Genomic DNA, 13,321 nt, shown 5'->3' on the forward strand with positions numbered 1-13,321 from the left:
GTCCGCCGAGGGACAAAAGATCTTGACATGCGCAGAAAAGACTAAACTGTAGCGTTAACTGGGCCGATCGGGGCAGATCCTCGAGTAGCGGAGAAGTAGAACCTGAGCCTTGAGTTTCTTCACCAGCGCTGTCCCATCCACCGACTTCTAACTCCCTAACTCTGGCCATTCCTACCTTCCTCCAATCCTCTCTTCCTCACGTTTCAACATTTTCCATTCTAAAAACACACACACACGCACCACCTCAGCTCGCCTGTTTAAATGAAAGCACAAATAGAAAGTGATTAAAGAAATCTACATAGTGAAATGCGAAGTATTCCGTTAAATATCATAGCATAGCTATCTACTAAAAGAGAAGTCCTTAAAATGTCATTTTTAACACCTTGCCTTCTCTGTATTTTGGTGACAGCGACAGAGACAGCCTGTAGCTAAAAACTGCTTCAGACAAACTGGTAATGGCAGAATGTAGACTGATGAAATTCTGTGTGGCAAATTGAATCAGACGTCCATCACTGTCATTGCTACTTCAGCATTGTGGTAGGCATTTTACATATTTTATGCTTTTTAAACTTAATACAACCACCTTGTTTTATTGATCAGGAAACTAAATAAACTTGGAGCTAGTAAATGCTGGGGCCATATTCCAGCCCAGGACTATCTTACCAGAAAGCCCATGCTCTTCCCACAAGATCAGGTGAAAGGGCTTCACTTCCTACAATCCTTTTTATACCAGCACGTTGATAATATCATACTTGTGACTCCTGGGGGTCATTCATCTAACCCTGACACTCTATCCACTCCCCTAAGCACAGAGCTATATCCTACTCTGTGGAGCTCCATGCCAGTAACTGTATAGAGGGAACACTAACCTTGACAAGGTCCCAGAAGGTTGTGATTTCCTACTAAAAATTCCTAAGTACTGAAAATGAAAACTGATCATATTGCTCAATTCCTGCGTGCCATGCAGTCAATAGTTACCAAGTTCAAGTATCTAGCTTAGCTTTTTTTTTTTTTTTTTTTTTTTTTTGAGACAAGAGTCTTCCTTGGTCACCCAGGCTGACCGTGGCACAATCTCAGCTTACTGTAACCTCCACCTTCCAGGTTCAAGAGGTTGTCATTGCTTAGCCTTTCAAGTAGCAGAGACTACTGGTGTTAACCACCACACTGGCTCATTTTTGTATTTTTAGTAGAGATTAGGTTTTGCCATGTTGGCCAGGCTGGTCTGTAACTCCTGGCCTCAAGTGATCCACCTGCCTCAGCCACCCAGAGTGCTGGGATTATAGGCAGGAGCCACTGCACCCAGCCTAGCTGTATCTCATATACCCATTTCCTCCTTTTCATTTAACTCTAATGCAGGTCCCTCCCTACTTCTCTACCTAGAACTAACACAATAGCATCTTCACAGGGATCACTCATCTCAAATTCATCCTGCACAAAGTTATTTGGTTAATTTTCCAAAGCACTACTCTGTGTCACTTCCTTAGTAAAAAAAAAATCAGATTTTTTCCTATTGCCTACCAAATAAAGTAAAAACTCCTTATTCTAGCATTTGGTCTTGCATGAACTCCAGCCCCCACCTACCTTTCGAATCTTATCTCCCACTACTTTCCTTTTCACACTTTACATTTCAGCTAACTAGCCTAGAAAGTGCCCTCGAATGCTCCCTTATCTATATCTCTGTTCATGGATGCCCTCTGCCTGAAATGCACACCCTACTTGCCTAATAATTCTCCCTTTACATTCCTGCCCTTGTTTTAAGATCCAGCTCAAACACTACCTCCTCCATGTACCAAGCACTACTGAGGAAAGAAGAAAGGGATAAATCACATTACCTGCCATCAATTAGCAAAATAGTCTATGTGGAGAGCTCAGCAATAGATGTGTCCATAAGAGATCCCTTGGTTCTTTATCCCACTCCCCAAACTTACTCCTATGGCAGTGTTTCCATCCCAGTGACTGACACTTCTAATCTTCTGGGTATGCAGGTCAAAAACTGAGGAGTCCGCTTAATTCCTTTATTTCTCTAACCCCACACCTCTCTCACCTACACACAAACGTTTAATTCATCAGCAAGTCCTTCCAAATACTATCCAACCCAACATTTTACCACCTTAGTCCAGGTCATTATGATCTCATTTGCATTACTGCAATAACCTCCTAATTTGTCTCTGTGCTTCCCTTTTTGCTTTCCCAAATGCTTTTCTCCAAGAATAAATAAGACAGTCATGTCCCTCACAGAATATAATCCCAAATGTGGAGCCTAACTATGAACAGGAGCATACATTACTTCATATTAGAGTACCGCATTCTGCAGAAACCTAGGCTAAGTTAATTTTCCAGTGTCCCTTAGAGGTACTTATAACAGAAGGCCCCAAAATCTAGAGAGGCAAAGTTTAGAGTTAATCACAATTGAACAATTACTGTTAAGACTAGCGAAAAAGTAACAAAGTGGCAGAAAGAATATGGGCTTTAGAGGATCCAAATATTAACCCTAAATCTGAAGCTTTATTAGTTCCATGACTTTAACAAGTCAACCACAGAATTAAAATTATGATGATGATAACAATACCAAAACTAATATGGAATACTTGCAACTTACAAAGCTAATAAATGTTGGTCTGACTCCAAAAATTACTCTCATAAGGTGATTTAATGAAATGATGCAAGAAAAGTTGAGGGAAGAATACAGTGTGGAAAACATATGTATATTTAATGAGACTCCTAAGTTCTACAGCCTTCTTCTTCAGCAATAGAGCATCTCAAGTACAAAATGCTGTTTTGCTTATTGTTTCAGTCACTTCTCAGGACCAAAATATTGCACAACTCCAAATGTCACCAATTTTGTACATTCTAATCTATAAGTTTAAGTGACAGAGTCAAGGTATCCTTAGGATCAACCAACAGCAGCTATGGTCACAAAGGAAAAGATTTTTTAAAAATCCAGAAAGGACTACTGGTTATAAGTTGGTCATTTTCCTCCAAGTCCCCCACCCCCCAACAATGTAGGATCACATTGTAGGAAAGAATTTAAACTACCGCGGTGTAACATATAGGCGTTGTTGAATCTCCTTCCTAAAGTGGGTCTGCATCGATGCTACCTGCTGCTGGGTGAGGGCCTTGTCACAGGTCTGGTAGGTCAATCTATAGCAGAGACTGACCTGTTGAGTCTTTGGATGCTGATAACGGCTAAGAAACTGTATGGATATAACAGTGTCCTGGGACACTGCTCGGGCCACAGTGTGAAACTCTAGTTCATCAAACCCTTTCTTCTCATCTATCCAAAAACTAATATCATGGACGTAACATGGAGGATACAGAGAATGACTTTTAAAGGGTGCTATTTTCCCAGGGACGAAATTTTTCAGGAAACGGTTATCAAACGTCCACAACATTCTCCAGTCAGAGATACACCAGACAAGCATGGCTAATAAGTCCAAGTTCATAGACACAAACACAAAACACTGGTCTTTATGTATAATGCTTGTTGCAGATGTGGTAACAGACCCAATAATTAGATCCTCAGTACAATCTGGGCTAAAATTATCAGTCTTTACACGAATCATATAATCCTTTCTATTTGACTGAAGGACAAATTCAACTAAACTGCTCAGCTTAGAGATCTCTGGCGATGTCTGAGTCAGCAGGCTATCTACAATGCCCTTCAGATGATCCAGCAGTGATTGAAGACAGTCATCCTTCAGGTTTTTATTAAACCCAAGGATAAATAAAGTCTCATGAAATGCTGGCATTGTGAAAGGCAAAATGTGGCACTTCTGAAAGACAGGTCCACTGAGGATGTGCAGAGAACCTGAGAGGAAGTCTGGTACTTCGATAATATCCTGAACATGAACTAGGAGAGAAGGTCTAAGGTAGACCTTAGCCTGGCCACAGATTCCTTCACAAGCTTCTTCTTTACCATCTCTTCCAGGATTCTTGGGAAGGCTAAGTTCTGAAAATGACACTAGAAAGTCTTCCACATCTTGTGATGTTCCATCAGTCAGGGACTCAGAATTTGAGTTATCTTCATGGAGACTAATCCAAAAAGCAGCTGATAGAAAGTCACAATTCCAGAAAGGAAGAACACTGGCACCTTCCTGTGGCAGCAAAGGGAAGGAACATTTCAGCCTTTTTAGAGGGAAAGCTTTGCCTAATTCAGCAATGAGTTTCTCATTTATGGTTTTGATAGGATGACATGAAGGTGCTTCCAGGAAACCCCTGTTTAAACACATACAAAAATAATTTTTCTAACTTAAAACAGTGAATAATGATAATGTAGCTAGAATTAAAACATGAACAGCTGGATACAAAAAAATTATTCTTAAAATGATCTTGAAAGGAAACAAAGAAATCATCTACCATAAGGAGAAAGAGATAGGTATTTCAGAACTCTGACAGCCACCATCCCTACAATATATCAGAAAATATGACAAGTTTTAATTCTAAAGAAGCTTAATGAGGCCAGGCTGACAAATAAACATAGCACCAACATCACTAACAAATTATGTACCATCCATTCAATATATGGTTGCCATCAAGACAAACAGGATACAATTGGAGATGAAAGTGACTTCCAGTTACCTGTTCAACTTTCCTACAAGTGCTTCTGGTTCTTGAAAGGAAAACCACTGGTTACCCAGTTTGATCCTGAAGATTCTGGGTTGAGAATCTTCGAAGGGTAAGCTCCTGGTGAAGACATGGTTCAAAGCACCTTCTACATGAAAGGACTTATCTTGACTCCTTGCAAAACAGACACCAATATGAAGTCTGTCATTGTTAAAATAAATAAGTATTTTTAGAGACTGAAACAGTTAATTGGCAGGGCCTATAAGTCTGTCTACGAGATTTTGTTATCATTAGTGAGACAGATGAAAAAGCAGAAGGTTTAGACCTATGCTATTACCTACCTATATCCAGTACACTTGTACCCTGGCACAGCTTTACAGCTGAATGGATACACATCACTTAAAATGAGCCCACCCAGGGCTGCCATGGCAACCACTTGCCAGCTGTTGTGCCATTCTCTCTGGGGCTTATCCACAGGAGTTCCACCTTGTCCTCTACATAATGCCACGTGGACTTCTCCTTCTTCTGCAAGAACATCTGCACAGCTAATAGGGAGAAAAGAAACACCAACTAATTATCATAAACAAGTGGAAATTACCACAGGAGTTGGCAACATACACATGGTTTGCCTGTGCAATAATTAAAATCCAATCATACCTATGTGCAAAAATCTATTAAACCCCCCAAATACAAAGAAAGTAGCTGGAAGTAAACGCAAATGTAAATTAAATGTTCAACCCACTAATGAATACCACTGGCTGACCAGGGTCTGCTTTGCATTTGTGTTGTTCATCTGTATGTCATAGAAAGGTCAATATCTGCACAGTTCCTATACATGATTCACTGCTTAGGCTGTTTCTTCCCATTTAGAAAATTCTTTTCACTGCCCTCTCGTAATCCAAATACTAGCTTAAAATACTGCCTCTGTCAAAAGTTTACTGACAGCTATGCCCCATCGGACACCTCCAATAGTATCATATCTTGTGGTATAACCATGTAAAGCACTATTTTAAGTTCGCAATAATTTTATGAGGGAGGCTGTTAGTTACTTTTTTTTTTTTTTTTGGAGGTTGGAGGGATAGAGTTTTCCTCTGTTGCCCAGGCTGGAGTGCAGTGGCACGATCTCAGCTCACTGCAACCTCCACCTCCTGAGTTCAAGAGATTCTCATGCTTCAGACTCCCAAGTAGCTGGGGCTACTGGGGCGTGCCGCCAGGGCTGGCTAATTTTTGTATTTTTAGTAGAGGCAGGGTTTCAACATATTGGCCAGGCCGGTCTCAAACTCCTGACCTCAGGTGATCTGCCCACCTCAGCCTCCCAAAGTGCTGAGATTACAGGCGTGAGCCACCATGCCTGGCCTAATTACTATTAATATCCCTAGTTTACAAGTTGAGGAAACAGAAACATGTAAAGATTAAGTAAGCTTGCTTAAAATAACAAAACTGTTCAGTGGAATTTGAATCTAGGCAGTCTGGCTTCCAAGTGCATCTTCTTAGCCATTAGACTATATGGCTCTCATTATTTTGCATTATCAAAAATAAATGATCCTCTTTTACACGCCCAAGAGTACACTATTTGTATTTTCATTTAGCATTTAGGGTTTATATATCTGTCTTTCCAACTAAATTGGGGATTCCTTTGGGGCTTTTTATTCTCTTCTAAACACATCATAGCAGCTTACACGTGTGCCTTATGTTTGGGTGCAGTAACTATGTTATGGACATCTTAAACATTTTACTTGTGAGGGCTCTCCTTTCCTCACCTTTGGAAAAACTTGGCAAGCAGTTCCCTGTTCTTAGCTACGCCAGCTTTGCGTCCACAGTGCGGAAAGTTGAAATAAATCTGATCAAATTCCCTGTCGTGCAGTTCAAAGACATCTGACAGCTGGGTGCAATCGACGCCGAAACGTACGTCAATACCTGGCAAAGATAGTTTGGGGGCGCAAAATATAGACAGGAGATGTCTTAAGGCGTGGAACAGAAAAACTCTTCCTAACTTAAACCGTGCAGACCAGCCCAAGTCTGGGTACAAAGCCGGCTTTATGTGAAAATCCGTGGGACGATCAAGAACAATCTCCATGTGTGTTACAACCCCACGCCCCCACCCTTTCCACTTTGGGACGTCCGGCAGCTGGGCGGGGCTTCGCAGAGGCGGGGTCTCGCTACCTCGCTCACGCAGGCACTGCAGATTCTCCCGGGCCACTGGATCCCGAGCCAACTCGGCCGGGAGCTGGAGGCAGGTGGCGGTAAGACTAGTGCTCCGATCCAGGGTCTCGCTCAGAGCGGCGGCGAAGGAGAAATTCCCCTCCCCAACCAACAGGAGGCGCCGAGGGGCCATGGCCTCCTTGGGCTCCCGGCTCGCGTTCTCTGCGGCGCTCGTTTTACGTCACTTCCTTCGCAGATCTCTGCCCCCACCCCCTTTACCCGTCACTAGTTGATGACGTACTCATGGCATCCGGTTGTCTAGACGAACTGGTGCACCGACTCCCAGGGAGAATAGTAACTATGAGCTCAAAAGCAGGACGCCCACTCCCCTGTCCCCTCGCCCTTTCACTCCTTCGGGAAGATCAAAGTGTCTTCAGCCCAGATGAGCGACTTCATCACACCTGCATGAGGTCACAAGCAGTCACTAACGCTGGGGTGTGAGGAGAGTTCTGAGTGAAAGAAACGGGGCCGGGCTGAGGCCAAGGAGAGGTTGTACTGTGTCTCGCATGCCCCAGACGCAGAGGATTTTGAAACCTTTTTCATCTCGTCCGATATGGCTGCATCCCAATATCTCTGCTGCTCAAAAGTTCTCCTCCAGATGCTTCAATCTGCTATCTTCTATTCATTCAAAAAAGATTATTCAGCGCCTGTTACGTGCCAGGCCACTGAGGGTGGTTAAGATATATGGATGAACAAGATATGGCCTATAATTTCACTGAGCCTACAGTCTGATGGGGAATGCACAGAGCGAAAGAGGCAACTCTGATATGGTAGGATGTGTGCTATGTATGAAGTGATTCAGCGTGCTGTGGGAGCACACAGAAGAAGAACTTTACCAAGATTTTGGGCAAAGTGGGTCAAAGACTCCTTGGATGAGGTGAACCCAAGTTGAAAGCTAAGAGGGTAAACGTGCCACTTAACTGGGTCAAGAGGCGTGAAGAGGCAGAAGGAACAATATACGTAAAAGCATGATGGAGAAACAAAATAGGTGAGTTTGGCTGAAACACAGTTGGTGGGAGAGTGAGTAACAGATGAGATTGAAGAGTTAGCAAGGGCCAGGTCGTAGGGAGCATTGTAAGCCTTTAAAAAGTAATAATGGACTTTTATTTTAGATATGGGGGTACATGCACAGGTTTGTTACGTGGATATGGTAGGTTGCAGGTTTGTTACATTGGTACATTGTACCTAATAATCTTTCAACCCACACTAACCCTTCCTCTTTACTCTAGTTAGTAGTCTGCAGTGTCTGTTATTTCCATGTTTAGGTCCATGTGTACTCAATATTTAGCTCACATTTATAAGTGAGAATGTCAGAGGTATTTAAAACAGAGAAACTCCATCTTGAATAGCGGCTAGGCAAAATAAGGCTAAGACCTGGGCTGCATTCCCAGTAAGTTAAGGCATTCTTAGTCACAGGATGAGAAAGCTCAGCACTAGATACAGATCATAAAGACCTTGCTGATAAAACAGGTTGCAGTGAAGAAGCCAACTAAAATTCATCAAAACCAAGATTGCAACGAGAGTGACCTCTGGTCGTCCTCCCTGCTATACTCCCACCAGCATCATGACAGTGTACAAATGCCATGGCAATGTCGGGAAGTTGGCCTATATGGTCTAAAAAAGGGGAGGTATGAATAATCTGCTCCTTGTTTAGTGTATAATCAACAACCACAATATGGGCAAGCAGCTGCCCTCGGAGCTGATCTGCATATGGAGTAGCCATTCTTTATTCCTTTACTTTCTTAAACTACCTTTCACTTTAGGGACTCACTCTGAATTCTTTCTTGCATGAGATCCAAGAACCATTTCTTGGGATCTGAATCAGGACCCCTTTCAGTAACAAGAACATGCTGTGTTTGGTTTTCTGTTCTGTTGTAAGCTATTTTCGCAGGCTGAACCTTATTCTGAAAACCGTGGAAAGCCACTGAAAGATTTTAAATAAGAAGATGATACAATTACACTTTGATTTTGAAAAATTCTGCTTTCCTATGGAGAAAGGCTTGGAGAGAAACAAGGCGGATGGCAGGATAAAACAAGAGGCAACTGCAATAATGGAGACAAGGCTGACAGTGATTTGAATTGAAGTTTGCCAGTAGGAATGGAGAATAGTGGTCTGATTCAAAAATCAACAACACCTAGTGATTGGATGAATATTAAAGACAAGTCAGAAGATAAAGTCAGAATTGGATGAATATTAAAGACAAGTCAGAATATTAAAGACAAGTCAGAAGACAAGCTCCAGGCTTACTGGCTTGGACAACTGAATGGATGGTGATATCTGTCATTCCAGCCCTAGAGACAGTGACACCTAGATCTCCAGTCTGAGTACCAGGCCCATTGGTCTTTGTGGGACCAGCTACTCTGGTCATCATGTTGTTTGATAACATCTGCATGCACCTGTCTTCACAAAGGCAGATTGTATGAGGGTAGTTACCTGAGATGTCATCCTCAATGCCACATTATTAGCTTTGTTTCTGCCTGTGCAAAGGCAAGTGGGTGGTGACTACCAAACATGGCCACTTGCCCATGGTAATCTGGGTGATTCTTTCTTTGGAGAACTAGGAAAACCAGGTTTGGTGACATCTTTAAAGAACATGGAACAGCCAAATAAGGATTTCTGTCACTCTCCTAAGAAATCTTCAAATAGCTCAACCTACTCAACATCAAGTTACTCTTCTTCAGGGAAGGTATTACCTTGTTCCTAAGCCAGGGGACCAGACTTAGGTTTTGGGGGAAAAAAGGAAGATTGAGCTTTTACCTTATAAAAAATGAAATCAGACATTGATTATCTGGCATATGCAAACCAGATTAATTGGGGAGGGCAGACAGAAGGACAGGGTACAATAATGAATAAAACAGATCCTGTCCTTTAGGGGCATACAGCTCAGTATGGGAGATATAACACAGACTTTAAAAACACTAATATATGGTATAAAGTTATAAATAAAGTGAAAGATATGAAGATAAAGTTTTATGTGAGATAAAAACAAGCTAACTTCAGGGAAGGCATTATTTGAGCTAGAAGGAAGGAAGTGATCATTTATTACTCATTTACTCTGTTATCTAGTTATTCAACTCTCATTTATTTCTATTCTCTTTGAATATAGCAGTATCCTTAGTTCCTGAATGCCTGCATCTCAAAATTACCTAAAAATTTAGCTAATTCTCCATATTGTATTAGGAATACTGAAGTTTTTCCTGTCTTTTCACGGGTTCTGGGGATCAGGGGTGTGGATTTAATCTATATAGTAATCCACTGTTGCTGATTGAGAGAATAGATCAAAGGGTTCCAGGACTTAGAGAGAAAGAAACAGACCCATAACAAAGCCTCGATCTAAGGTGTGCTTGTGTTATACCTGACTCTGTAAAACAAGGGCGGGAAAGGATGCTTTTTCTGTTTTCTGGTTTGTTCAATAAGCTTTTCTATTCTTGTCTTTTCCCAGAGACAGAACCTCGTCTGTTTCCTCACAAACCCACACTGTGGCAGCCTCATTAATGCAGATGGCCATGGTGAAGTGTGGACAGATTGGAATAGTACGTCCAAGTTTTTCCAGTATGGATGGAGATGCACCACTAATGAGAATACCTATTCAAACCGTACCCTGATGGGCAACTGGAACCAGGAAAGATATGACCTGAGGAATGTCGTGCAGCCCAAACCCTTGCCTTCCCAGGTAATCTAACATTGTCTTTGTTTGTTTGTTTGTTTGTTTCCTTCTGTTAGCAAAAGAAATGCAGTGGCCATTTGAAATGCAGGGATGTAATAACTTCCAGTGCAGTGATCTCTCAGGGAAGTGGTTGGAGCAGGGGAGCTGTCTACAGCTGAACCACCTATGCCATTTTACTGTCAAGTTGAATATTTTATTATCTGTAAGGTTTCAAAAGGATGGGTAGTCCTCCTTTTCTCTTACTTCTGTTTGGACTTTATCTGTTCATCTACAGAAATTAATAATGTCTTCTGACTTAGGCTAGCTTTTCCCCCCTGGCCTATCAAGACTTGTCATTTATCTGAGTCTTGTGCTTAAATCTCTTCTAAACAAACAAACATACAAAAGATACGAAAGTTAGAAGGATATAGACTGACACCATAGACCTCAAGTCCATCTGAAATATGACATTACATGAGAATTCATGTCATATTGATCTTTATTTCCTAATGTTAGCTGTAGACTTCCAGATTCTCAATCCGTTAATTTTTCTTTCCAGTTTGGACACTACTTTGAAACAACATATGATACAAGCTACAACAACAAAATGCCACTTTCAACACATAGTACGTAGACTGTCTTTTCTAATTCTTACATTTTGAGAACCTAACTCAGTGACTGGCACATAGAAGGAACTCAAATAAAAGTAAACTGAGTAGGTGAATAAGTGAGGCTGGGCACAGTGTCTCACGCCTGTAATCCCAGCACTTGGGGAGGCTGAGGCAAGCAGATCACTTGAGGTCAGGAGTTCCAGACCAACATGGTGAAACCCCATCTCTACTAAAAAAAATACAAAAATTAGCTGGGTGCAGTGGTGCATGCCTGTAATCTCAGCTACACCAGAGGCTGAGGCAGGAGAATCACTGGAATCCGAGAGATGGAGGTTTCAGTGAGCAGAAATCACATCACTGTACTCCCACCTGGGTGACAGAGACTCCATCTCAAAAAAAAAAAAGGTGACTAAGTAAATGAATGAGTAAACAGTTTTTTTCTTCAATTTTGACAGAATTTACTGTCTAGTCCCTAGAAATAAGAGCAAGATCAGTTACTAAAACTCCTTCTTGTTGACTGTTTTAATTTGTCTTTCCTTCCCTTTTTTCCTTCCCTCAGGATTTAAACGAGAGCCTCACTGGTTCCCAGGACATCAACCTGAACTGGATCCTCCTCAATACAAATGCACAGAAAAGTCAACTTACATGAATAGCTATTCAAAGCCTCAAATCGGGCATCACTCAGGATGTGTATAAGGTCCTAGTATTGACTAATTTCAGCATCCAGGTTTCTAAGAAATGATAAGTTACTTCACTTTTCCAGAGTAAAATGTAGGAGGGAGCACACTCAAAGGACAACTAAAAATTTAGCTCACTGTAACAGTTTTACTCTGAATAAATAAAGCAAAAAACACAGAAAATGATCTTTATCCTTTTTTTGTTGTTGTTTTAACCAAGATTTAAACATCAAATTTAATATATCAACTCAGTTCTACATTTGCGGTGTTGTACAAGGTCCATAAAAAGAATTATTTTGGCCGGGCGCGGTGGCTCACGCCTGTAATCCCAGCACTTTGGGAGGCTGAGGCAGGTGGATCACAAGGTCAAGAGATCGAGATCATCCTGGTCAACAAGGTGAAACCCCGTCTCTACTAAAAATACAAGAATTAGCTGAGCATGGTGACGCACGCCTGTAGTCCCAGCTACTCGGGAGGCTGAGGCAGGAGAATTGCCTGAACCCAGGAGGCGGAGGTTGCGGTGAGCCGAGATCGCGCCATTGCACTCCAGCCTGGGTAACAAGAGTGAAACTCCATCTCAAAAAAACAACAATTAAAAAAAAAAAAGAATTATTTTGGCTGGGTGCAGTGGCTCATACCTGTAATCCCAGCACTTTGAGAGGCTGAGGCAGGTGAATCACCTGAGGTCAGGAGTTCGAGACCAGCCTGACCAACATGGCAAAACACTATCTCTACTAAAAATACAAAAATTAGCCGGGCATGGTGGCCCATGCCTGTAATCAGCTGCTCAGGAGGCTGAGGGAGGCGAATCGCTTGAACCCAGGAAGTGGAGGTTGCAGTGAGCCCTAGATCATGTCACTGCACTCCAGCCTGGGCAACAGAGCGAGACTCTGTCTCAAAAAAAAAAAAAAAAAGAAAAAAGAAAAAGAAAAGAAAAGAAAAAGAATTATTTCTTTCAAGTTGACAACCACTGTGCTCTTCTCTTCCTTCAGTAATTGTGGTAACACTGCAGAATCCAGCATAATTTAGGCTAGGTTTGGCTAGATGCTTTCTGGGTATAAGCCAGGTAATCAGAGTCATATAGTACAACTTTGCTGTGACCCTAGTGAGCATCCCTTCTTGAGAATGGTTCTCAACCTGGGATGATTTTATCCCCCAGGAGATAACTGGCAATTTCTAGAGATATTTTTTATTTTCCAAAGCGGAGTGTCTATTGACAGCTAGTGAGTATAGGCCAGGGATGCTGCTAAATATCCTACTAGGTAGAGACAAGCCCTAGCAACAAAGAATTGTCTGGCCCAAAATACTGGTAATACCAATATTGTGAAACACTGTTGTAAAGAGATAGCTTGTTGTTACTTTGATTTGTATTTCTTGATGACCAGTTATTTTTGGCATTCCTTTGTATCCATGTCGGCTTCTTGATTTCCGCTTGGATACATGTCCTATGCATAGTCTTTTTTTTTTTTTTTTTAATTTGGAATAGCTGTCCTTTTCTTGCTGATTTGCAGGAGGAGTTTCTTGTATATTATTGCTATTAATGCCATTATTCCTCGTGAATTTTCGTGATTTTATATGTTTTCTCCCTCTCTGTAAGCTCCTGTGGAGGATTAAGGTTGGC

The 13,321-nt window shown here is 41.7% G+C and overlaps 2 protein-coding genes across 4 annotated transcripts; one reads left to right on the forward strand and one right to left on the reverse strand.

Moving 5' to 3' along the window:
* Positions 1 to 934: 934 nt before the first annotated feature.
* Positions 935 to 6,962, reverse strand: FDXACB1 (ferredoxin-fold anticodon binding domain containing 1). Of its 2 annotated transcripts, none has more exons than XM_003923720.4 (5): positions 6,727 to 6,962; positions 6,324 to 6,480; positions 4,905 to 5,108; positions 4,579 to 4,737; positions 935 to 4,215 (listed from the first exon to the last, which is right to left on the reverse strand). In XM_003923720.4, exons 1-5 carry the CDS (start codon positions 6,896 to 6,898, stop codon positions 3,033 to 3,035), a joined length of 1,875 nt encoding a protein of 624 aa, XP_003923769.2. In that variant the 5' UTR covers positions 6,899 to 6,962; the 3' UTR covers positions 935 to 3,032. The 2 variants fall into 2 exon arrangements, with proteins under 2 accessions (XP_003923769.2, XP_010332878.2); XM_010334576.3 differs by having other exon boundaries at positions 4,579 to 4,764.
* A 24-nt stretch (positions 6,963 to 6,986) lies between these two features.
* Positions 6,987 to 12,004, forward strand: CFAP68 (cilia and flagella associated protein 68). Of its 2 annotated transcripts, XM_003923721.4 has the most exons (5): positions 6,987 to 7,753; positions 9,322 to 9,452; positions 10,209 to 10,439; positions 10,972 to 11,038; positions 11,583 to 12,004. In XM_003923721.4, exons 2-5 carry the CDS (start codon positions 9,360 to 9,362, stop codon positions 11,717 to 11,719), a joined length of 528 nt encoding a protein of 175 aa, XP_003923770.1. In that variant the 5' UTR covers positions 6,987 to 7,753; positions 9,322 to 9,359; the 3' UTR covers positions 11,720 to 12,004. The 2 variants fall into 2 exon arrangements, with proteins under 2 accessions (XP_003923770.1, XP_074256673.1); XM_074400572.1 differs by lacking the exon at positions 10,972 to 11,038 and having other exon boundaries at positions 6,989 to 9,452.
* The last annotated feature ends 1,317 nt before the right edge of the window (positions 12,005 to 13,321 follow it).

The sequence above is a fragment of the Saimiri boliviensis genome, chromosome 6 (assembly GCF_048565385.1).
Source record: "Saimiri boliviensis isolate mSaiBol1 chromosome 6, mSaiBol1.pri, whole genome shotgun sequence".
Taxonomy (NCBI): Eukaryota; Metazoa; Chordata; class Mammalia; order Primates; family Cebidae; genus Saimiri; species Saimiri boliviensis.